The 25,726-nt window shown below is 42.8% G+C and overlaps 2 protein-coding genes and 1 non-coding gene across 3 annotated transcripts; all 3 read right to left on the reverse strand.

The window, feature by feature from the left end:
* Positions 1–12,358: 12,358 nt before the first annotated feature.
* On the reverse strand, positions 12,359–12,910 carry LOC136357430 (protein MAIN-LIKE 1-like). The gene has a single exon (XM_066312685.1). It carries the CDS (start codon positions 12,908–12,910, stop codon positions 12,359–12,361), a length of 552 nt encoding a protein of 183 aa, XP_066168782.1.
* Positions 12,911–14,405: 1,495 nt separating this feature from the next.
* On the reverse strand, positions 14,406–15,144 carry LOC107281619 (uncharacterized). Its single transcript, XR_010742728.1, has 3 exons — positions 15,009–15,144; positions 14,808–14,900; positions 14,406–14,719 (listed from the first exon to the last, which is right to left on the reverse strand). It is a non-coding gene; the product is annotated as an uncharacterized protein (transcript).
* A 5,903-nt stretch (positions 15,145–21,047) lies between these two features.
* On the reverse strand, positions 21,048–24,278 carry LOC136357431 (uncharacterized). The gene is made up of 5 exons (XM_066312686.1): positions 24,158–24,278; positions 23,578–24,029; positions 22,984–23,187; positions 21,871–22,771; positions 21,048–21,673 (listed from the first exon to the last, which is right to left on the reverse strand). Exons 1-5 carry the CDS (start codon positions 24,276–24,278, stop codon positions 21,048–21,050), a joined length of 2,304 nt encoding a protein of 767 aa, XP_066168783.1.
* Between the last annotated feature and the right edge of the window lie 1,448 nt (positions 24,279–25,726).

Consider the following 25,726-nt stretch of genomic DNA (forward strand, 5'->3'; position numbering starts at 1 on the left):
TTAAGACTTGCTAAATAAATATTTGATCCAATTAACTCGGTTTTGCAGGTGAAATATGATAAATATTTGAATGGATGTGAAATATGTGAATGGATGTGAAATATGAGATGGCTGTGAATGTGTGGTTGTGTGAAATATGTTGATGTCTGTGTATGTGAATGCATATGTATGAATGGGTGATGCTGGGGAGCTGGGGATATTGGATATCTGTGTTTGTTTCTGTCATTTTTGCAGCGGGCATGGCTAGCAAAGGCCTGAGGCTAGCCAAAAAACAAAATTTATTTTTTTGTGGATTATAGTCATATGCGACGGGCCATAACTAAATGCCCGATTGAGATGAGGTCATCTGTGACGGGCTCTAGCTTAGGCCCGATTGAGGTCACTAGTCATCTGTGATGGGCTCTAGTTTAGGCCCGATTGAGGTCAGCAGTCATCTGTGACGGGCTCTAGTTTAGGCCCGATTGAGGTCATCAGTCATCTATGACGGGCTATAGTTTAGGTCCGATTGAGATGAGTATCATCTGTGACGGGCTCTAGTTTAGGCCCGATAAAGGTTAGTAGTCATCTGTGACGGGCGCTAGTTGTGGCCCGATAGAGATAGGTCATCTGTGACGGGCTATAGTTTGACTGGTCGTCTGGGTCAAAGCTAACGGTGACGGGCTTTACTTAGGGCCCGATTGAGATATATTCATTCGTGACGGCCGTTTGCCCGATTGAGATAACTCTTCACATCAGTGACTTCTAGCCTGTGACAGACGCTGTGCCCGATTGAGATGGGGCTTACCGCCCGATTGAGATGAGGGTATCCGTTCTAGTGGCAGCAGCTTCTCCCAGAATCAGAAATTCTCCCCCCAAGCAGTTCAGCTTTTGATCCAGATTCTGGGAAGCTGTAGTTGTAAGATCCAGAAAATGAACTAGAAGCCAAAAGCTGAAAAACCTAGCTTTTCCAAATTCTCAAAAACTGGCTACTAACCAGCTGCTTTTTAGAATCTTGAACTCCCCAAACAGGCCCAGATGATTCCCTCGGCCAAATCCAATCTGGCCTGATCACCTACCTACTTTTCCTCGTTTTCTTCCTTCTTTCTTCTTTCTCAAGTGGAGCAGAGCAGATGCATTATGCATGCATATGCTGCTGATACTGCTGCTATACACTCTCTTACAGGAGGAACGGAAGATATCATCAGGTTAGAAATACTATTAGTGTTGACATTAGTTTGATATGTGTATGCATACGTCCAAGTTTGACATGTGATGCCTATATACCAGATCGCCGTCCATTGTACCTAAACCAATTCCAATAAAAACAATTGCCACGGCGGTCTTGTAGCTTAGCCATTGCCCTCTGATATGCACAGATGTCACCATGAGAAAAATGTAGCAGTTCTTAGATAAATTATGTGGAATCTTAGCTTCAGTCATACTTGGCAGATGCACTCCTACCTTAAATACACTAGAATTTGCAAATAGAGCACCAACAGGCATCAAAGATGCCAATGAAAGTTCATTCAATTCAAGTACGAACAAATAATATATTATAAACACTAAAACTTCTTTACAAGTTGCACAGAATACTTAAACGCGAGAAACGGTCAGCGAACCGATTCAACTCAGCGAGCACGGGGAATGGCAAGGAGGTATACATACGTGTTGGAAACGAGCTTAGATGGTGGCGGCGTCGCCAGGCTTGCAGACGGGGGCCAAGAGCCGGCTTTGCAGCGGCGTCTTCTTCGGCGAGGTCGACCTTGGTGGCAAGGCTGCGCCGGGGAGAAAGGTGTCAGGATCAGTGAGTAGAAATGGAAAACTCTGAAGAATATATAATTCCGGATGTTTAAGAAAGTTCAGAGAGTTTCAGGTGTTTCAGAATGTTCAGAGTTTCAGAGGACAACTCCGGTGAACCCCCGTGGTTAAATAGAAAAAATGATGAATGTACTCTCATCATCATACTTCTCTCATCATTTCCTGTACTCAATGGTTCGTGACCAGTGCGGTATGTCAACCACATCACTGGCTTTTGAATCAATGGTTCAGTATGTCAGTACAGCTTTCGAATCAATGGTTCAGTTTGGCTTATGCCTTATGGAGTTATGGTAATCAATGGTTCAGTATGTCAGTACGGCTTTCGAATCAATGGTTCAGTTTGGCTTATGCCTTAGAGCAGTCCCAACCCTCCACCTAGTATAGTGTCTATGGTATTAACTACATTGTTATGTAGGACTTTTAACTTATGTGGCACTATATTAATTAAGAGAGAGAGTGAAGAGAGGAAGAAACTGGGTCTCATGTAAAATACAGCTTCACCACGAGAACCTATGCACTAGACACTATCAAGTTTTGCTTTGGGAGAGAATAATGTCTTCATAATAGATGAAGAATAAATATGATTGGTAGAGAAGAGAGATAATGTATTTATTAATGGCCCACTTTAAGAAACCATGGGTTGTAGAGTGTAGTTTTTATTGTAATGTCTTATTGACATGACACCATAGACACTATTTATGGACATTATGGGTTGGGACTGCCTTTAGGCCATTCTCAACCCAATAACTAGGATGGTGTTCATAGCATTAAATAAGTTGCCACCTAGGATAAAAAAATGATGTGCAAATGAATAAATGAGGAAAGAGAAGAAAACCATGTCTTGCATGAGACATGGTGTCTACACAACATCCAAGACATCATGTGAGATAAGTAGCATTAAAGACATGGTGTCTACACAATATCCAAGACATCATGTGAGATAAGTAGCATTAAATTTAAGTATAGAATAGTGGTGTTTGCATTGGAAGAGTAGTGTTTAGTATTAGTTCTTGATGATGTGGAGTATATGGAAACTATGTCTAGTGTTTTGGGTTGGGAAGATATAATCTTTCTTTTCTTTTGAACATTTATCCCTAAACATAGAACTTGTTTTATTTGAATCCAATAGTTAATTGAGTATGATGCTCCTTTGAGGCGGGACAGTGATAATAACTGCATCGATCACAAGGCTCCGATGCGTTTAATTTGTGCATGTTCAGATTAATGGTTCTCTGTTCTGATATGCGTACCGTAAAAAGTTAAGTTTATAACATTCGAGTGTAATTACAGATAAACATAAAATGTGAGTGTAATTAATCAGATAGTAGTAGCAATACCGATAGTTAGCATTGAGGCAACCTTAGTGCTTACATAGATAGATAGCATGCAATAGATAGATTACTCCTAGGTTGTAACAACTAACAACTGACAAACGGCACGAATATCACGATACTTATAACTGTCCCAACTAGATTAAGAACTATGCAAGATATAACTATTCGATTAATGATAATTAAGTCCTCCGACCCATCGATCCCCAATAACGATGTCGACCGATCATTGATCGAGCATGTCGTCGGACGGTGGCGGCGGCGGCGGCGCGCTGTAGCTGTCGATGACATCGAACATGTCGTCCACCATCTGCAGGGCCGACCGGACGTCGGCGGCGCTGACGCGGGGCAGGTGGTCGTCGTCGTCGTCCATCACGACGTAGGCCTCGCCGGTCGCCTTGTACTGCGCGAGCATGTCGGTGAGCTCGGCGTGCACTTTCCTGAGCGCCTCGCCGCCGGCGGCGAGGCTGTCCTGCTTCTCGCCGGCGGGCATGACGTCGAGGCGGGGACCGACAAAGACGGGGTTCGGCGGATGCGCCACCAGGTAGTCCAGCACCGCCTGCGCACTAGTATAAATCCTTCTATCTGTGACGGGCTCTAATATGCTTAGAAATAGCGGGCCGTTACAAGGAAGTCATCTTAATCGGGCCGAAAAATACCCGATTGAGATATGGTCGCACAGACATGTTAGATGGGTATAAAACTTAAGCCCGTCATGGAGGACACCTATCAGTGATAGGCCACAACTTTAGGCCCGATTGAGATAACATTACATATCTCAAACGGGCCTAAAACATCTGTGACGGGCCACAACTTTAAGCCCGTTTGAGATAACATTCCATATCTCAAACGGGCCTCAAGTTGTGGCCCGTCACAAATGACCATCATCTGTGACGTGCTCCAACTTGAGGCCCGTTTGAGATAACAACTAGGCCCGTCACAGATGACTCATCAGTGACGGGCTATATACTTAATCTCTATCGGGCATTAACTAAAGCCCGTCACCGATGACTATTTTTCCATTTTTCATATGAAATGTTTATATTTGTAAGTTGACTATAGCAAAATAATTTTACGGGTAGTAAATGATTTCAAATGGAAAAAATGTCAACAACAAAGTTGTATAACTTATCAATATTTACAACTTTTAGTTTGGTCATTTTTCAATATAACATTTTTTTTTGAACAATTTGAATTTGAATTTAAAAATATGACAACTTCAAACAACATTTTCAAATACTAAATGATTTCAATTGAAAAAGTCATCAACAACAAAATTGAATAACTCATCAAGATCTAAAACTTTTATTTTTGTTATTTCTTCATCCGACAAAATATTAGTAATATTATTCACAAATTTTACATATATGTGTTATAGTTTATAAAACCAGATAAGAGATATTTCAATTTTGTGAACAATGTTACTATCACTTTGTCGTATGAAGAAATGACCAAAATAAAAGTTTTAGATCTTGATGAGTTATTCAACTTTGTTGTTGATAACTTTTTCAGTTGATATCATTTAGTATTTGAAAATATTGTTTGAAATTGTCATATTTTTAAATTCAAATTCAAACAGTTCAAAAAATGTTATATAGAAAAATGACCAAAATAAAAGTTATAGATTTTGATGAGTTATACAACTTTGTTGTTGATGACTTTTTCAGTTGAAGTCGTTCACTGATCTAAAAATCTATTTGAACTTTTCAAACTTTGAATTTCAAATTTCAAATTGTTTAAATAGAGTCAGATGGAGAAATGACCAAAATAAAAATTTTGCACCTCGATGAGTTCTACAACTTTGGTTTTGGTGACTTTTCCATTTGAAATCATTTAGTTATCCCAATTTGACATCCTGGCCTAGTGCATAATAGGATTAATAGAATACTCATACCAACATGTTATAATTACTTTTCCGGAAGCCAATCTCTAAAGAACTTTGACGTTAAGTGTGCTTGGTCTGCAGCAATTTCGGGATGGGTGACCGACCGGAAAGTTTGAACTTCTCGCGTGGGTGCACAGATAAGGGTCATCTGTGACGGGCGCTAGTTGTGGCCCAATTGAGATAGGTCATCTGTGACAGGCTATAGTTTGACTGGTCGTCTGGGTCAAAACTATCGGTGACGGGCTTTACTTAGGGCCCGATTGAGATAGAATCATCCGTGACGGCCGTTTGCCCGATTGAGATAACTCTTCACATCAGTGACTTCTAGCCTGTGACGGACGCCATACCCTATTGAGATGGGGCTTACCGCCCGACTGAGATGAGGGTATCCGTTCTAGTGGCGGGACCTTGTACTTGAGCGTCTTCTTCTTCTTCTTCGCATTGTCCTCCTCGTGGATCGTCGTCGCCGGCGCCGGCGTGTCGCTCATGGTCTTAGTTTCTTCGTCTCTTCGCTGTCGCTCGATCGCTCGATCTGATGAACTGGAAGACGTACGGCAATGGCGTACGTCGTCGGTACGGTGGACACAACAACCGGAGCTAGGGATGCAAATAAATACCCCATGGAAACAGAAACCTAGCCCGACTCCTATTCTATTAGAGCAAGTTTAATAGTATAGCCAACTACTAACTCCAAATCATCTATAGCTAATGTAATAACCATCCAAATTATCTATAGCCAATGTAATAACCAATTCATACAATGGTTGCTTATTATACTATTAATACTTTATACCTGATCCTACCTGCCATACACACAACGCCTTAGAGTCCGTGCTGCAGCTAGCTACAGATCTATAGCCTGCTGCTCTTCTCTCTTCATTTATCTCTTTAAAATATATTTATAGCTGGTTTATACTATGCTATTGTACATGGCCCAATCTTTCTCTATTCCGACTCAGCTTCCCCTTCCTAATAACACACGTACGCGTGCGTGCACCCCGCCGCTGTAAAATATATAATTCTCTGCAACGGTGCCGCGCACCACGCCACCTGTGCAACACCGTGTAGATAGTCGACGCGTGTCTGATCTCCTGCTGCAGCCAAGCTTTTTTTTTTTTTAGCCAAGCCGATGTCTCCCTCGAGCCTTAGCTTGTTGGAACATGCACCAAGCCGCAGCTACCGACTACAAATTGTAAATCTGCTGCTCCGTTTACGACACCGCTCACTAGAACATGCTAATGACCTTGGCTAATTAATGTCTTTCACTAATTCATCTAGCGGCATTTGGTCTGAATAATTTCATTTTTTTAATAGGTCTCTTTTGATGCTACAATTAGTGATAACTAGGAAGATAGCTCGCGCATTCGTGCGGACATGTAAAGTAGATTACGCTTGAGTAAGATGTAAGGTGGAATATTAATCGGATGATACCTGCTACGTTTGAAATTAAAGTACTATTTCTTTATAAATTTTCTTCATCGACATTGCTTAGATAATTTTTTTACAAGATATTTGTAAGGTTCGAACTATATAATATTTAATTCATTACTATAAGCAATTATCAATGATCTTCGTTATTTTCTTTGAGTCAATAAATACATAGTAGACATATATTGTACGCCTCGTTTCCCTATTATATATGTTATTTATGGTGTTCTTTTAAAAACAATACCTAGTCAATGTGAGTTCTAAATTTAAAGCTGATAGTAGCATATATATAACTTTTTTAACCAACTAAGTACTTCTATGTCATGCCGCCTTAGTATGTCTTATATATTCAATAATATATGAGAAACTCATAATACCACGATATAGGATAGACAGAAGGCCATTAATATCTAAGAACTTAAACATGATGGCAATGGAACATACAATTGTAGTTCCAAATCTTTTTTTACAAATTTATTAGATTCTAATTCAATCCCTATTGACATTATGGATCAGGAATTGTTGGTTTAATTATTTAATATAGCAACAATTAGATTAGAAATTTGATGTATATCTTAAAAATATGGTCTTTTCAGTATTATTCATAGTCTGGTTTGATAGCTAAAAAGTAGGAAGGGAGAGGAATGGAGAGCGGAGAGCGTGAACCAAGATTGAAGGGGACCGGCAGTATTGTGTGCATGTGCTGGGGAAGACGAGGTTTGGAGACTTTATTTTTCTTATTTTTTATAAATAATTTAAGTAAACCGATGATCATTTGTTTTTTTCTTATAATTTGTAAGGGCTTTTTTTTTAATTTTGATGACAGTTAAAATCAGATATGAATGTCCCCTTTAATGGGTGAAGCCGACCATATCCGTCGAGGTATCCACTGACTTTAAACATAGGTCCTAAGTCGACATAGTCATGCCCCGCAATGCCAGCATGAAGCATAATTTCAATGTCTAGTTCTCTATCAGCACCCTCATAGATAATAGCATCAGTAAGTAAGTTAAGCACTATTGTCAATAGTGGCCTCAGCTGGGGCGGCTTCAACTCAACCGTATGCATGACCCTTGCTATACTTGTGGTAGTATAGCATGCTTGGTGCCCTTTAAGAACAAAAAAGAGGGAATGTATGTGATGAAAATATTTTTCCAATGATTTTTAAAAGTTTTGTGTAGACAAAATTGTTTATGGTATTAATCAGTAATGCTTATTTTTTTACTGTGTAGATACAATACTATCTTTCGAAATGAGCGAGGTTGATAAAAAAATATATCTATACAGACATATGACCGTGACAATCTTGGAGTACCATATCATTCTTTATATTTTGACTAAGATATATTGTTTAGCGTCTGGTTTATTTTCATTCATGTATTGTTCATAGGTACATGTGACATCCTTACTAAGAATATATTTCCCAAAATTATTTAAAGTAACTAAGTTGTTGGAGTACACTTATAGTCACTTCAGTGGGGTGTATGACATACACTATCAATTATGTTTGATATATTAGAATTTATAAACTACAAAAAATTTATGATGAATAGTTTAATGCACATGATTGTTCATTTGTTACCAAACCAATTTCGCAAAGAAAAACCATATATGACCATAATTCTCGTGATGGATTAAGGGGTCGTATTATAGCAAGATCACTGCCTGGAAATTCCAATCAAATAGTTCTAATTTTTTTTAGAAAAAGAGAATCTTAATCTCATAAAAATTAAAATTAAATCAAATCTAATAGTAAACCACAATATTGTTTCACGTTTTCTTCATGTAGATTTGAATTAGTGTTATATATTTGTTAAGCGAATTTGACACCAAGTGAAATTATTTTAAAAATGATCATGACATTAATTATTATATGTTAGCTAAATTATTTGAAAAATAATTATAACATTACATATTATATGTCGGCACCATGTGTCATAATGAATTTAGCAGTTCCATATAACTATTATAAGTGATTAGTATTTTATTTAATTAAAAAATACAAAGGATTATAAGTTAGATATATATTTGAAAAATAATTTTAAAGATGAGCATTTAAAGACAGCTGATTTGGTACTTTATATTAATCTAGTTTAACCATGCATATTTGTAGAGTAATAAATTTTATTTTATAATATGGGAAATCCTATTTTAAAGACTATATTATTCTTACAGCGTACATATGTTTTTTTTTGCTTTTTATCTTGCTACGTAAGGATGTCTGTTTGGTTTTTTTAGAGAACATGTACGTTATTTTCTATGGTAAATAATTTCGATGAAGGTGAGACTTTTTTAAATAGATCTAATCTAATTGTCTAAAATAGCGGGTCACCAATTTAAGTGAAAATCGACAGTTAGATTTGAAAGTGCCACGTGGCGGTTTAGAAGCGTTTGTAGGAGTGTCATGTGACGGCTTAGGATAAAAAATATTATCAAAAGTTAATAGTGTAAAAATTGGAGGTAATATAAATATATTTTGGCGGTATATCAAGGAAAAAAAATTAAAAAGGGGTGAATGGGGAGGAAAAAGAGGAATCAAGTATGTACATACGTGCGAGATACACGTACACGTTAGGGAGGGATTAATTCTGTTTTTAATCAAATCTAATCTAATGGTCTAAAATAATGGACCCACAAATTTAAATGAAAATCAAGCGTTAGATGATTCTAATATATTAGAACGCCATGTGGCGGTTTAAGAGCATTTGTAGGAATCCCATGTGACGGCTTGAGAGTATTTGCAGAAAGTTTAATGGACTTTTAGTATATAATAGATAGATAGATATATACTCCTATTAGTCTTACTTGGACTTATCAAGATAACTCAGCTGCTCGGGAATTATATTTTGATGAAATTGCAAAGAACATTTAAGGAGTAATCATGTTTTGATAATTGTTTATTAACATTACACTGTAATTTGCCATTCCATTATTTTGGTGATTTATAATCAAATATACAGGTGTTGAGCTAGCTTTAGTCACATCAGAAATTCAGAAACACCATCTCCCGAGCAGTCAAAATACTAGTATTATCGATAGACCCTTTTGCCCCTTTTTTTTTTGACAAATTGGCCCTTTTGAAAAACTTATTTCGAAACTAGTCCCTACCAAAAACTATATCCAGAAATAGGCCGTCGGCTCAGGGCCAGCTATCCTGGCGCTGACCTTGTGCCAGCATGGCGCCCGAGCCGATCTCCTTTCCGACGTGGCAGGGACCTCAGCGCCAACAACACTGGCACTAACATGTTAAACATTCGCGCCAATGAACTTGGCGCTGATATTTGGCCCTTGCGTCTCCCCTGCGCTGGGCTGGGTCCTCAGCGCAAATGTGTTAGGCGCGGAGCCTCTGGACTTCAGCGCCAGTAGAGCTGGCGCTGAGATTCGACCTAGCCGCGACAGTCGAGTCCATCCCTCCAGCACAGCCACTGGAGTAGCTCAGCGCCAGCAAATATAGCGTTGAGCATCGATAGGTCAGCGCCATTTTCACTGGCGCTGAGTTTTGACAAGCCATCCTAAGAGGCCGACAACCAGCTCTCTTCCCAGAGAAACAAATTAGCAGTTTGCAGAATACATTCACAGACACTCCAGGCATTATTTACCATTCATCAATCAATTACATCCATAATCCATTCATCCACTAAACACACAAACACATAATCCATCCATCAATCAAGTCCTTCCATAATCCATCAATCCATCTAGCAAACACAGAAACACATAACCCATCCATCCATCCATCCATCCATCCATCCATCAAGTCGATATACACAAAACAGGAGTCGATTGGATTGCCATACAAGCCTGGAATATTTGGAGCTATTCACCCGGCTGTTGTATGTTACAATACTAGTCAACTGAGGATCCTCAAGTTATTTATTAACTAATTTAGTACTGTCTGTGATTTTCTTGTTCCAAAATACTGTTGTTAACTTATCACTTTGGCTTGCATCAGTACCTAGTTTACAGCATTCTTTCTGTGGTTTGGTTTAAGTGGATTTGCAGCAGCCAGACAGATAAATGAGAAAAAAAAGATGACCAGAAGGTCTCCACTATGTACAGACCACCATAGTGATTTGGTTCTGCCCAAAGAACCAGCTAGGCATAAAAGAAGATGTGAAACTGCACTTGTCCAGCTACACTCCTACACTTGTACATCAAGCCCATCCACCCGTCAAGACACATAAAACCGACTTACCTCTTCCTACCTCTAGTACGAGGACGAGGCACATCGGGAGTGAACCTCCAGTCCTGTGAAGGTGCCCGCCTGCGCCATGGTCGAGATGGCCCCGCCTGCGATGGCCCCGCCTGCGATGGCCCCGCCTGCGATGGCCCCGCCTGCGATGGCCCCGCCTGCGATGGCCCCGCCTGCGATGGCCCCGCTGGGAGGAACCGAGCTCAACTGCCTCTTCTTCCCCTGCCTCCTCGTCTTCCTCCGCCTCCTCACCGTCCACCTCTTGGTCTTCCTCCGCCTCCTCGCCGTCCACCTCTTGGTCTTCCTCTGGCTCCGCGTGTTCCTCCGCGTGTTGGTGGCCCTGAAGTTGATCGACGGCATCGTTGGACCTACATCCCAGCCGCGCTGCCAACTTCCGACATCGCTGTCTCAGTCCCTGCAACCAAAAGTTTTGAGTTAGCGCTGAGGTAATTGAAGGAGTTTTGAGTAAACACCTGCGTAGTTTCAGTGATTATTGAAGGAGTACCCGTAGTGCATTGCGTAGGGTGCTGCTCTCTCCTTCCGACCCAGGAGCCGTGCCAAGCGCTACTCCCGTGTCATTGACGGCCCTCAAGAGCTCTTGTGCCTGTAGGTTAGAAATGCAATAAGTCACAATGTTAAATAAAGCGGGAGAGTGCATATAACGTAACAGTGGTAGTACTCACCACTCTATCACGAACAGGTCCCATCTCGACCGTGGTACCTTCACGGGTCCGAGTGTCATACTCGTTCTGCTCCTTCACATCTTCGGGGTCATCCGCTATGTCAGCTAGCGTCCAAGCCAGACGTAGGACGAGACGATAGTTCCTGTGGAGCCACGCCACGTACGCATCGAACTCCGCCCCGTTGTGCTGACCTTGGTCCGGTACTCCGTTCTCATTGAATTTCTCCCATTGCGTAATATGATCTTGATGGTAGTAAGCCCAATCAGTTACCTTCTTGTTCTTCCGACGGTCGACCCTGCACATATGCAAAATATGCAAGTCAAGAATTTGAGGATGGCATTAAATCGAATTGGTTTGTTAACTCAAAGTACTTACTTGTGGAGGTCGATACTAGTGGAGAAACGGTGCGGGATTGTTTGAAGCCTCCCAAACTGCCGCATCGCGCAGTTGCACAGCTGGAACTCCACTGCATAGAAGTAAATCAGTGGGCACCGCAGGGTTTGCAACGCATCCTCTATGTGGCACATGGGGTTGATGTCTAGCTCGACCACTTCCTGTGCCTCATATGGTGTCCACACCACCTGCACCAACACAAGAAACATTTAGTTAAATTTTATATTATAGAGTAAGTCACCATTTTCATCTAGGATAAAAGGGTTTAGTACTCACATGTTCTGGCTGAAGGTAGTCCATCTCGTTTGTGTAGTGGTAGTAGGCCAAATTCCTACGGCCTACTACTGGAGATGGGACCGTTTCCTATAGGAATGCTACTGTGGGGCGTCGGTCCGGATCCTGATGGGACCATGCTGGATGGCTCCTCCATGTAGGGCGACCAACAGGAAGCCTCATCCACATCCAAACCTGCAACACACACGTTAGCATGCAATTTTTTTTTGCACGGAAGGAAAATGTTACGAACCTGTAGCAACCAAACACAGCCTGCTAGGTTGGCGTCTCCGCTTGTTCTTCGGCAAGCATCACACAGCTACCTGTAGAGCCAGGCTAGGGCAGCAGACCCCCAGCTGAACGTACCCACCTCGTCCTAGTCCGCCAGTAACGGCAACCACATCCAAGAAGCCATGTCTCCACCAGAGTCAGGGAACAGAATACTGCCAAATATGTATAACACATACGCCCTGCAGTATCGCTGCACCGTGTCCTCGTCCGCGTCGGTGAGACACTGGGAGAAGTTGGCACACAACCAACTCAGAGGCACACCGGAGGTCTTCGTCAGCCGCTGACCATCAGCTGCCACTGGAGGCTCCACACCGAGGTACTCCTCCACCCGCTGCCTCCAGTTCCCTGAGGCCGTGTCACCTGTGACTGCCTGACCTCGTATAGGAAGACCCTGGATCATGGCGACGTCCTCCAGTGTGACCGTCAACTCCCCGAAGGGTAGGTGAAAGGTGTGAGTCTCTGGGCGCCATATGTCGACAAGGGCCGTCAGAGCCGCAGCGTTGTACAGAGGCATCGGGCGTTGCGCCATGGTGACGAACACGAACAGCTTCGCCCGCCGTAGGTACGGAATGTACCAGACGTCGAACGGGATGTGTGATGTGTGACCTCTTACTCGAAGGGTCTTCAGCAGCTGCATCAAAAGACACAAATAATATGGTAGTGTTAGCAAGAACATAGGATATACATAAATTGTGGAAAGAATGAAATACTTTTTGGGGCTAACCTCTCCGCTGGCTATCTTGGGAGCCCGGTGCTTCTCCTCTTAGAAATCCTCCAACCCTGGAAAGTGCGCCATAGGTTTTTTGCTGGAACACAGGTGTTTTGCTGGAACACAGCAAGATGAAAATAGTTCAGTACACTACAATGGTTTTGAGAGGATAGGCATGGCTCAAGTATGTGCTACAACATAAGAGTAGTAGATAAATTATTCTTGTGCTACTCTGCAATGTGGGTACCAAACTCAAACAAGAATTGCATAATTCATGCTCTACATGTATTTATTTCCCTGTTGTAACCTAATAACATTCTTTGCCGAGTATATTGCAGAAGTTAGAACAATCCAGTCGCCTAGAAAAGGTGAGGAAAAAATACATTGCTGAACTTACGTCTATTTCAAATCTTAGAGCAAGAGAAAATATACATGGCAGGCACATGTGAAGCTTTATCCATAAATAAATACCAAATTGTACCAACTAAAATACTAAACATGCACATTGTTCATAAAACTAAAATTCCATACTCCTATAAATTGCCTAGCCATCACCCCACATCAACCCCATTCAAACCATAGCCATCACCACACATCCAAATATAGTTTCTAAAATTTACAAACCAACAACAACCAAATGGAGCAATATTAATATGTCACTTCCACACTACATCCCCACCCACATTATCCAACTAACAATTCATCACGAGCAAACTATTCTCAAACCACGATTTGAACCAAATCAATGCAAAATACACAATATAATGTCGGGAAAATTAGGGTTTTTGGAGAAGTTTACCTTTCCAAACGATTTTCAACTCACACTACTACGAAAACCATCTTTCGTGGCGGCCATTTTGGGTTTCTGCTGGCGGAAATCGCAGTCGCCAAAAAGCAAAGGCCAGTGAAAATGTCGATTTTCGCTAGCGGTTATTTACCGCCAGCCAAAATGCATCTTCGCTGGCGGTTGAGAAAGGAACACCCGCCAGCAAAGAGATGTCTTCTCTGGCGGTAGCCTTAGGACGGCCGCCAGCGAAGACATGTCTTTGCTGGCGGCGGACATAACGCAGCCGCCAGCAAAGAAGTATCTCCACTTGCGTTAGCCTTAGGTCGGCCGCCAACGAAGATAATTCTTTGCTGGCGGCTCACAATATTTTAGGCCACGTGGCACGCTAGGAAAAATGAAGTAAGGCTTCTGTGGATGGACACGTGGCCCGACAGCGAAGATATGGACCGTCCTAGTTCTGACACATGGCCCGCCAGTGAAGATGCAATTTTTTTAAAAAAATTAAAACATTATTATATATACTATTTTTTCTTTTCTTCGTGCGCGTCTTTCAGAGTCAGACGTGGTTGATATAACTAATCGAGCTATCGATAGAGTATGTTCTCTTTCGCGTATTTTAGAGCCACGCATTGAGTATATATGAAACAGAATAATATACATATATATAAATATTCGGAAGCACCTATATATATGTACATTGACAAATTAAATTCGACCAACGACATAACATTTACAAGTATTTTGAATGAATTACAAAACCCTAGCTATATTATACGCCTGGTCCAGTTAGACAGGGATTCGTTCTCCGGCAGGGCTAAGACTCCTTCCTTGTTGAAAAACTGCCCAAGCTGATGTGCGCACTCACGGTGGATGAAGTAGCACATGTCCGCCTGAATGTTCTGAATGGATGTATCATTGAGCTCTCTTTCAGACTTGAGGAATTTTGGAAGCTGCAACCAGATCATGACAGAATTAAGGAAATTAACTATTCACAATAATACAAGTTAGCGACTAATTTAACAAGTGTGTATTACTTACCTCGTCGTAATTCGCACAATATTTCCCATTAACCCTTAGGAACTCACAACAGTAATATCCGCATAGTACTGTTCCCACCAGTTGCTTGTGACACTTTCAACATCAAAATAATTATAAGGTATAATAGGTTATTACATGGAAACACACAAGCATTTATGAAAATTAAGTAGTACTATTTGGCATCCATATATATGTACTTACCGGCCACTTATTGCGGATGGATATGCGTTCTCTTGAGTTTTGCATAGTCCGCCTCGCTGGTAATACCTTTTAAATGCATTGTTTTGCGGATATAACTAATTTACATTCATCAGAGGTTAAAACACGTCATGCTAATATCTTACTTACAGATCGATAATTCTTAGAAATTCCTGATAGGTGTTGCTATCTTTGTCGAGAGAATCCAAGGCGATAACTTCATTGTACTTTGGATAGAGAAGAAAGACTATCCAATGGTCGCTGCAAACGAAATTGTTAGTCGAGCCATGATTATATGTATATACTCTTAGTGCATATATATTACAACTTACTCAAAGGAATATGGGGCATAAACACACTCCTTGTCCTGCGTAGATTCAAGCGCAATAGCTACGTACGTAGTGACATCGAGCACCTTTTCATGATGCCTTTGTGCTATGTAAGCTTTCCTTTCTTCGGGAGTCATAGACTTGATGTGTTCCGGTAGCTTCTTCTCGTCTAGCGTGTATGTGTGGTTCGGCTTACTTATCCTGCACGGGTTTAGGTAGGCGACAGGCTTTTTCATCGCTTCAGCTTCCAGGTAATTCCTCCTGCCAACAATGGATGACCAAATGAGCTACGCATACAGGTGTAGTGATCTATTAACACGTTCAAGTGTAGCAGTAACAGACACCAGATGGCAATCAAATTGGTGTAGAGGGAATGCATATCGGAGAAATGGACTTGGAGTAGACAAGGACCGCTCCAGAAGATGTTCTCCCCCACAGCAACTGTGAATGAATCGATGCCTTTCATGGTGCTTACCCTAATGTACCAATCGTGCCACCTTCTTAGTTGCCAGTCGTAAATGAATGGTTTGCCATTCTCAAACTCGTGTGGCACGTCTGGGGAATTGATATAGTTGAGATAGTCATCGAAGGTCTGTTTGAACCCTTTAATTTTCTTGGACGCACTTTTTGCTTTGTGCTTGTGCGTCCTTACCATCACTGGCACATCGGCACCCTTAGATTCCTCTAGCTGCGATTGCTCTGGTTGCGATTGCTCTGGTTGATCGGGCATTGGCTGATCAAGCACCGCTTCAATTTCACCCGCCGCTAGCTTTGTAGGCTTTGCTTGTACAGGCTCTGATGGTTGTGCGGAAGACATTTCCCGTATTGCTAGCTGTGATTGTTGCTTTGCAAGCACCGATTGTTCTTCTGCATCCTTTTCTGTCCGAGGTGATGCAACAGGAGGCTCTGGTCCTGGAGGTGATGCAACAGGTGGCTCTGGTCCTGGAGATGATGCAACTGGTGGCTCTGGTCTAGGGGGTGAAGCAATAGGACTATCCCTCGGACTGGCTACGACTGGTGGACGCGACGGTGACACCGGTATCCTTGGTGGACGATCAGTTCCATCCGTTGACCCTAGTTCAATATCATTCTTGTGCCATAGTATGAATTGGTCGACGACATTTCCAAGGTACACAATCTGCTCAGTAGTTGGAAAGTCGAGCTCGTGCATCTGTCCAGACCTCTACCTTGGCGTAGTCATCCGGAATGTCTTGGCAATGAAACCTGTGGCCTGGTATGAACCTCCCAGTTGCAACGAGTATTTTCTTTCCCGCCCTGCCGACCGGAATCAAGAGCTTGCACGGAGTATCCTCCGTTACATCATCAAAAGGATAGCTCGGCTCAGGCTCTAAAACAGCAGCACCGTGCATCATTTTCTGACTCCAGTATATATTGCATTCATCATGAGCTGCTGCCCTAGCCTGAGAGTCAATCTCTTCCTTGTAGCGATCACGCTTCTTGTAGGTATGAGCATCCTGTTTGAATCCATCCTTCCAGTTAGTCTTTGAGGAAACTCCCCATACACGGCCAGATTGCTCTGATTTTCCCAAGGCATAGGTCAGCTCGTCCCGGTCTCTATCTGGCACGAACGTCCCGGCCTGTTGCTGCGTGACAATGTTCTTCATATTGACAGCTACCTCCTGGAGCTTCTGATGAAGGCCGGTGTTCTTGCACGCACCCAGTTCCTGCTTCGTGGGTTGTAATTTTTCATAGGAACCGGTTTCCCAGCCTTCTCCATCTCTTCATCTTGTTTTGCCCATTTCTTCACCGCTTGCCGGTAACCGGTCGATCCCAAATGATGTGGATATTCATTCCTTCTTGCTAGCTCAGCCATCTTCTGGCAACGAACTCATCCCACTGGGCCCGTGTTATCCTTCCGTAGTCCTTAAATGGCGTGAGTCCCTTCTAGACATATTTCTTATTCAGGTCCGTTTTCCAGTTTCGCCACAGCTTCCCCATTGTTTTCAATGCATAATCCTTGGCTTTATCGTCGTCTGTCCCCTCTGGATATTCAAACTTGCTTTGCAGCGACGTCCAACAGCTGCTCTTTCGACTCTCTGGAACTTTCTTCCAATCCTTCCATGTGATCTCCACGATATCCCTGACCACCGCCCCACATTGGTTGCTATACTTTGAACATGAGTCTTCCGGTGACAGGGGTTCCCCTGTCTCACTCAACCGCGTCAGCACGCTTACTTCCTTCAACAACATGTTCTTCCCTCGCTCGCCCCTCCTTTTCTTGGGTTTGCTTAAAGCTGTTGTGCGCACGACAGTTGTAGCTTCAGCTTCAGGTTCAGTTGCGGCTTGGGCTTTCCTTTTGGAGCGACGTGGAGCATTCAACTATTGTTTGCAATTAACGTGACTTTAATTAAAATCCATAGAACGCAGTTAATATGATTGGAACTAAACATATATTATAATTATAGGGACAATTTGAACCATGCCACACAAATTTTGCAAAATTTGTGATATGCCACCCTGACCCACATGTCATTGACTCATGTGGGTCCTACATGTCATTGAGATACGGGTGTCATATCTCAAATTTTGCAAATATAGGGTGGCATGGTTCCAACAAACCCATTATTATATGCTACGTACCACCTGTTCGGGGGGAACGTAGTCGGAGTCAACTTCATTGTTGCTACCGCCCTTTCTCTTCTTTCCAAGAGAAGGATGGGGGTCACTCGGCGAGTGATACGATCCACTGCCTGGTTCACTTGAGCTAGACAACGAAGATTCCTCCACGACTACTTGCGTGCAAATATCTTCCTCCATGACTAGCTGAGTTTCCTTGCCCTTGTCACCCGTGGGTTGCTCTTGGGTGGGTTTGTCTATTGATATCGCTTGAAGGTGAATTTATGTTAGTTGCGAAATGGAATCATTTTCTTATTGTAAATCCGAAAAGAAGGCAAAATTTATATACTAATTTTGTACTACAACTATAAATATTGTTATCGCCAGCAAACTCCTTGATCGCTTAAAGCAATCAATGAGATTGGTAACGACATCAATATTACAATCCACCAACACTGACCATTTCAAACTACCTAATTAAGTTCCTTAATTATCAAAGAATGATAGAATACAAAATGCATGGAGAATTATAGTGTCTAGGTCGGTTCTATCCATGGACTACACTGACCAATCCACCATAATTTCCCATGCATTTTGTATTCTGTGATGGTTTGATAACCTAGGAACTACATTAAATCTGCGGCCAATCTATCAATTCTTCCATTTGAACTAAATTTCAAACCCTAAACCTAATTAAGTTCCTTAATTATCAAAGAATGACAGAATACAAAATGCATGGAGAATTTTGGTGTCTAGGTCGGTTCCATCCATGGATTACACTGACCAATCCACCAAAATTCCCCATGCATTTTGTATTCTGTGATGGTTTGATAACCTCGGAACTACATTAAATCTGCGGCCAAACTATCAATTCATCCATTTCAGCTAAATTTCAAACCCTAAACCTAATTAAGTTCTTTAATTATCAAAGAATGACATAATACAAAGTGCATGGAGAATTTTGGTGTCTAGGTTGGTTCCGTCCATGGACTACACTGACCAATCCACCAAAATTCCCCATGCACTTTGTATTCTGTGATGGTTTGATAACCTAGGAATTACATTAAATCTGCGGCCAATCTATCAATTCATCCATTTGAACTAAATTTCAAACCCTAAACCATATATATAGCCATACATCATGTCATTGCAAAACCATATATATAGCCATACATCATTGGATTTCAGAATTTAAATCACACTTGCAACAATCTGAATTTATATGGAAAAAGAGCACGATTATATATATGCAGTTTCAGTGCATCAGTCAAACAAAACAGCTAATAAAATCTATCCAAATTCATCCATCCATCAACCAAATCATATTGCACAATCTGAACTTATATGACAAAAAATAGCAACAATCATCAAGTTTCAAACTAGCTACAATCTGAAATTACAAGACAAAAAGTAGCAAAATTTCATATGCAGTGTCAGTTCATAATTCCATCCAAAATTCCTAAGTCCCAACTACATCTCACATATATATCATTTCATCAATCTATATCAATTACAGATTACGAAATGGGGTGAAACCATCTATACATTCATGTTTTTAAATCACATTTGCAACTATTGCAGTGCCATCTGCCACATTGCAAACCCCCCAACCAATTTGCATTCACCCAAATTGTGACAACTAAATCATATTCAGGTCAGCATACCTATACAAAGTGCAGCAGCAGAACAAATTCATCTCAGATTCATCAATCCCATCCCATCACATCCACAGATTCATCACAGATTCACATCACACATTCATCACAGATTCACTGCACAAAATTCATCTCAAAATTCATCTCAGAATCTCACATTCAACACAGCAGAGGAGGGGGTGTGTTTACCTGGAGGCTTGCGGCGACGGCGACGACGAGATTGAGGTGGTGCGGTGGGCCGGACGATGACGACGATGACGACCTGGCGTCTCGGCCTCTTAGCTTGTGGGCTTCTCGGCGTGGCGGTGCGGCAGCCCGGCGTCTCGGCGCGGCCGCCGAGAGGAGGAGGATGCGGCGGCGGCGACGACGAGACGAGTCCAGGCGCGGCGGCGGCGGCGTCCTGGCGGTGATGCGGCCGAGAAGGTCCCAGCACGACGACGAGTCCCGGCGACGGCAACGACGATGCCCCGCGGCTGAGGAGGAGAAGATGGGGTTAATCAGAGAGAAGACAGAAGAGGGGAGGCAAAGGGCGTGGGCTCACCATGGTGAAAGGAGCCGGCGACGAAAGAGTCCCTGCGCGGCGGCGGCGTCCTGGCGGTGGCGGGGGGGGGATGACGAGGACCCGGCGGCGGCGACTCCCGATGTGTAGGCGGCTGGCCGAGGTGGAGGCGGCGTGGACGACGAGGACCCGGCGGTGGCAGAGAGAATGACGGTGGGAGCTGGATCTGGCGGCGGCGGCAGCGAAGAGGAGGAGGAGGAGGCAGCGGCGGAGAGGAGGAGTAGGAGGCACGAATGGAGGAGCTGTGTCCGAATGGCACGAATGGAGGAGGAGGCGGCGGCGGTGGCGGGCGCTAGGGTTATCGCTGGCGGCGGTGCTCAAAATTTTGGCAGCTTGGCGACACAAAATTTAGGGTTCGCGCGCCTCCGGGACTTAGGAAATTTTCAACCGCGCGTGCTAGCTACTTATAGGCGAAGACATTTTCGCTGGCGGAGGAACGCGCCGACCGCTAGCGAAAACATTTTCCTCCGCTGACCGCTAGCGAAAAGGGTTTTCACTGGCGGCAAGCTTATGTGGGCCGCTAGCGAAAACAGTTTTTGCTGGCGGTAGCTTATCTGGGCCTCTAGCGAAAACAGTTTTCGCAAGCAGTGGGCAAAGCCGGCCGCCAGCGAAAACCCTTTGTTCCCGCATGTCATTCTCAACTGAAAAAATAATTTTATTTATTTCTACACATATATGATTAATTTATCAAAAAAATAAAATATGATTTTATTTCTTATCACTTTTTTTAATATTTGCGCCTGATATTTTTTTTAATGCATGCATACAAATAAATTTATACCAAACTATTTCTTGATCCAAGAATTATCATGTCACCATATTCCATATACAAAAATTCATCATCCATCATTGTCACGCATTATAATACATTAAAATTCATCAATACGTCCAACATGTGATATACATATATAATGAATTAGCATCAAACACTTTTCCCTACACCTTCATTTCTCATGTATGGCTTCGTCGATTCACCAATTGATTCTTCGACGCGTAATATCTTGTTTCGAAAATATGTGAATAGTGTCATGTTCTCATATTGATTGTATGCCTCGACATCTTCGACATCATCAACTCCCAAAATCCTTTGTTTTCCCGAAATAACTATGTCTTTCTTCAAATGAGATGGGTTTGTCACATAAAAAACTTGAGCGACCCGATCGGCAAGCACCCATGGGTCATCCTTGTGGCCTACGTTGTCAAAGTCGACAATTGTCAGCCCAAAGTTGTCCACAGACACGCCGGCTGGGTGTTTCACCCATTGGCACCGAAACAGTGGAATCTGCATATTTGGCCTGTAGTCTAGTTCGCAGATTTCTTCTATGAATCCATAGTATGTGCTCTTTTGCCCAGTTCTGTCGATTGCTTCTACTCGAACGCCACTGTATTGGCATGCACTCCTTTTGTCTTTCGCTTTTGTGTAAAACATGTATCCATTCAGATCATATGCTTGCCACAAGGTATACACACTTGATGGCCCATCCGCCAGCATTTTAATTGTTCTTTCTTCCATGGTATGGCCATCTGGTAGATCGAGGTTCTTGAACCCTTCAGTAAAGTGATGCTTGTGTTTCTTCATGATCCATGCATTAGATCGCCCCACATTTGTTGCTTGTAATTCATGCAGGTGTACGGCTCCACTATTGTGAGTTGCTGTAGCCCAGTGAAATGAGTATCTTTCACTTTTTTGTAGTCATTATCGTGGATTCTTTTCTTCCCTTTTGTTCCTTTCCCAGATAATCTACCTTCATGTCGGGGTACCGGTAAACCAATTGCTTTCCCATCTTTTAGGTAATCAATGCAACACTCAATGACCTCCTCGGTTGTGTATCCCTCTATCATGGATCCCTCTGGGTGGGCGCGGTTCCGTACGTAGCCTTTTAGAATGGACATGTATCGTTCGAAAGGCCACATCTGATGCAGGTACAGGGGCCCAAGTGCAATTATCTGAGGCACGATATGAACTATGAGGTGTTGCATCATATCGAAAAATGATGGAGGGAAACACATCTCAAGCTCGCACACTGTTTGTATAGTGAAAGCCCGAAGAGGACCTAACTCTTCAGGATCAATTACTTTCTGAGATATGTAATTGAAGAAATAACACAGCTTTGTGATGACCAGCTTTACGTGAACTGGTTCGACTGCTCTAATTGCAATGGTGAGGAATACTGTGAGCATTACATGACAGTCATGGGAATTGTAGCCTGAAAGCGACAGATCCTTCATCGACACTAGTCGCTTAATGTTTGAGAAGAAGCCAGTAGGCACTCTCACCCCATGTAGGGATTTGCACAATGCCATTTTCTCCTCTCTTGTCAAGGTGTAGCAAGCAGGCAGAAGGTACACTTTTCCATTATTACCTTCATCCACAGGATGAAGCTCTTTCCTTATTTGCATATCCACGAGGTCCTTACATGATTTCGGCCCATCCTTGGTCTTAGTTGGTATGTCCAGTATAGTCCCAATGGTGCTATCGAAGACATTTTTCTCTAGGTGCATGACATCGATAGAATGGCGTATGTCTAAATCTTTCCAGTACGGAAGGTACTTAAAGAAAATGGAGTGCTTCTTGAATGGCACGCTAAGGCTTGCTGGCACTTCGGCATCATTTCTCTTCCGCTTATTTGTTTCCTTCTTTTTTACCTTCCCAAAAACAACCTTCAGGTTTTGGTCATTCTGAACACTTTATCACCCTTCCATGGTTCCGGTGAATCACCTTCCTCAACAGTACCGTCGAAATATTCTGCTTGGGAGCGGTACGAGTGATTCTTTCTTAAGAAACGCCGGTGCCACATGTACACTAGCTTCTTCGATCCCTTAAGATACCTGTACATGGTACAATCCACACAAATAACGCAACCCTTCTTTTCCTTGATCTGTGCCAATAGGGAAAACAGTGTGGGCAAGTCGTTGACGGTGACAAAGATAATTGCATGTAGCGTGAAGTACTCCCGCAGGAATTCGTCCCAAACTCGGATCCCGTGTTCCCACAAATCGCGCATATCCTCCAGCAAAGGCTCCAGAAACACATCCATGTCATTGCCAAGTTGTCGTGGTCCCTGTACAAGGATGGTCAACAAGATATACTTCCTTTTCTGACACGGCCACGTTGGGAGGTTGTACATGGTTAGGAGTACTGGCCATGTCCTGTGTGAGTTGCTCAAGTCACCGAATGGATTCATTCCATCGGTGCTCAATGCAAACCTTACGTTTCTTGGGTCCTCTGCAAACTTATGATACTTTCTGTCAAATTCATTCCACTGTCTTGCATCTGCAGGATGTCGAATCATCCCATCCTTTTTTCGCTTTTCATGATGCTAGCGCATCAATTCGACATCCCTCGGGTTTGAGAACAAACACTTCAAACGATCTTTCACCGGAAGGTACCACATGACAAGCTAGGGAATCTTCTTTTTGTTACTGTCTTTGCATGGATCGAACTCTTCTACATCGTCAAGGGCAACATCCAGACCCTCGGACTGGCTACGGCTTGTATTGTATCGACTACTCTTGCATGTTGGGCATCTGCCCAAATCCTCGTACTCTTTACGGAATAGTATATAGTGGTTAACACACGCGTGTATTTTTTGCACACCTAGTGACAAAGGGCATATAAGCTTCTTCGCTTCATAGGTGCTTGTTGGGAGGGAGTTGGGTTGCGGAATAAGTTTCTTCAACAGAACTAACAAGTCGTTAAAACTACTGTCAGACCAACCATTTCTGGCCTTCAATCTCATAAGCTCAAGCACCGTCCGCAACAATGTGAAATCCTTCTCACAGCCCTTTGCCTCATCGTACAAAAGATCATTCGCTGCCTTTTTCAATGCATCAAAGTTATCCAACCCATGAGCGGACCCAGCAACAACCTCAGGTTCAGCATGATGCAACATCTCTTCCAAATCTGCAAAATTACCATCATCTACGCTGACAAGTTTGTGTAGCGTTCAACAAATCCATGCGTCACCAAGTGTTGCTCGATTACAGATGGATTGTTCCAACTTTTCTGATTTTTGCAGTGCACGCATGGACATCTAATATCTTTGGTCTTCTTAGATGCAGCATTCTTCTTAGCAGCTTTCATGAATATATCGACTCCTTCAATGTATGACGCACAATATCTCTCTTTATTCATCCATGCCCTGTCCGCCATCTATGCATTAATTAATTAATTGCGGAAAATATAATACAACTTTAGTTAGTTTAAATATTTTGAACAAGATAATTAAAGCTAGCCAAAAATCTACATATATAAAACATACATCCCTCGGACGAATTACCAAACTACCCTTCTTTCTCTTCTTCTCTTCCTAGCTAGCTCATTCTTTTGCAGTTAACTAATATATAAATCTGCTAAAAATAAACCTATCGAAAACTAGATATATATATATATATATATATATGGAACATCGATCATGCACAATATTTCTTGCAAAGTTTGCCATTTTGAGCTCCAAATAACAAATAAAAAATGTTTTTCTTCCTCCATGTCAAGTATTTTTTGCGATGAAAAATATCAACATACAACCAATAAAAATGAAAAAAAAAGTTGACAAAAAGAGTAGGACAAAGTATAACTAACCTCTGGTACAATAAATCTTTGAAAAGATTCGAGATCAAAACCTTCCCCCCTATGTATGTGTTCTTAAGAGAGAGAAAATCGTGCTCCTAATGGTGCTCGAGGTTACTGTAGCTGGTTCATATAGTTCAGCGCATTTTCCCTGGCGGTCGTCATATGTCGGTTCGTTTGAACCGCCATTGAAAATGATTTGAGGTGGCGGAGGGTTATGGACGCCGCCAGTGAAGATGTAGGTATCTTCGCTGGCGGTCCACGTCACCACACCGCCAGCGAAGATATGGTATCTTCGCTGGCGTTAAGTTAAGAGGGCCGCCAGCGAAGACACCTACATCTTCGCTGGCGGGCCGCATCCCTTTACCGCCAGCGAAGATACAATACCTTCACTGGCGTGAGCTTAAGAGAGCCACCAGAGAAGATATCCTATCTTCGTTGGCGGCCTTCTTAAGTAGACCGCTAGCAAAGATGTGTTTCCGCTGGCGGCCCTTGACCCCCCACCCCCACGATTTTTTGCGCTGGCGGTTTTTCCACGTGGCCGCCATGAAAAGTATTTTCCAAACGCCATGAAAAATCGATTTTCTAGTAGTGTCAATCCCCACGAAACCCCCTTTGATTTGAGGTGTATTTGAGGAGATTGGGTGAGGGGGGAGAGAGAACCCGGAACCCTAGCGTGGGTGGCGAACAGAGAAAGAGAAGAGAGGCTGGGATGGGGCGGCCCAGGCTAGCCACTAAGTACCCAAGGTCAGCACCAATCGCTTTGGCGCTAAGGTCGGGCATCTCAGCGCTGAAGCAGTTGGCGCTGAGGTCCCTGCCACGTCGGCACGAGGAGGCGCTCGGCTGCCACGCTGGCACGACGTCCGCGCCAGGCCCTTTGGCGTTGGTATGTATAACCTCAACGCCAATGGCCTTGGCACTAAGCCAACGGCGTATTTTTGATTTAAGTTTTTGACAGGGGCTAGTTTCGAAATAAGTTTTTTATAAAGGGTCAATTTGTAAAAAAACGTCCCTTTTGCAATGTATCTGTT

The sequence above is a fragment of the Oryza sativa genome, chromosome 7 (assembly GCF_034140825.1).
Source record: "Oryza sativa Japonica Group chromosome 7, ASM3414082v1".
NCBI lineage: Eukaryota > Viridiplantae > Streptophyta > Magnoliopsida > Poales > Poaceae > Oryza > Oryza sativa.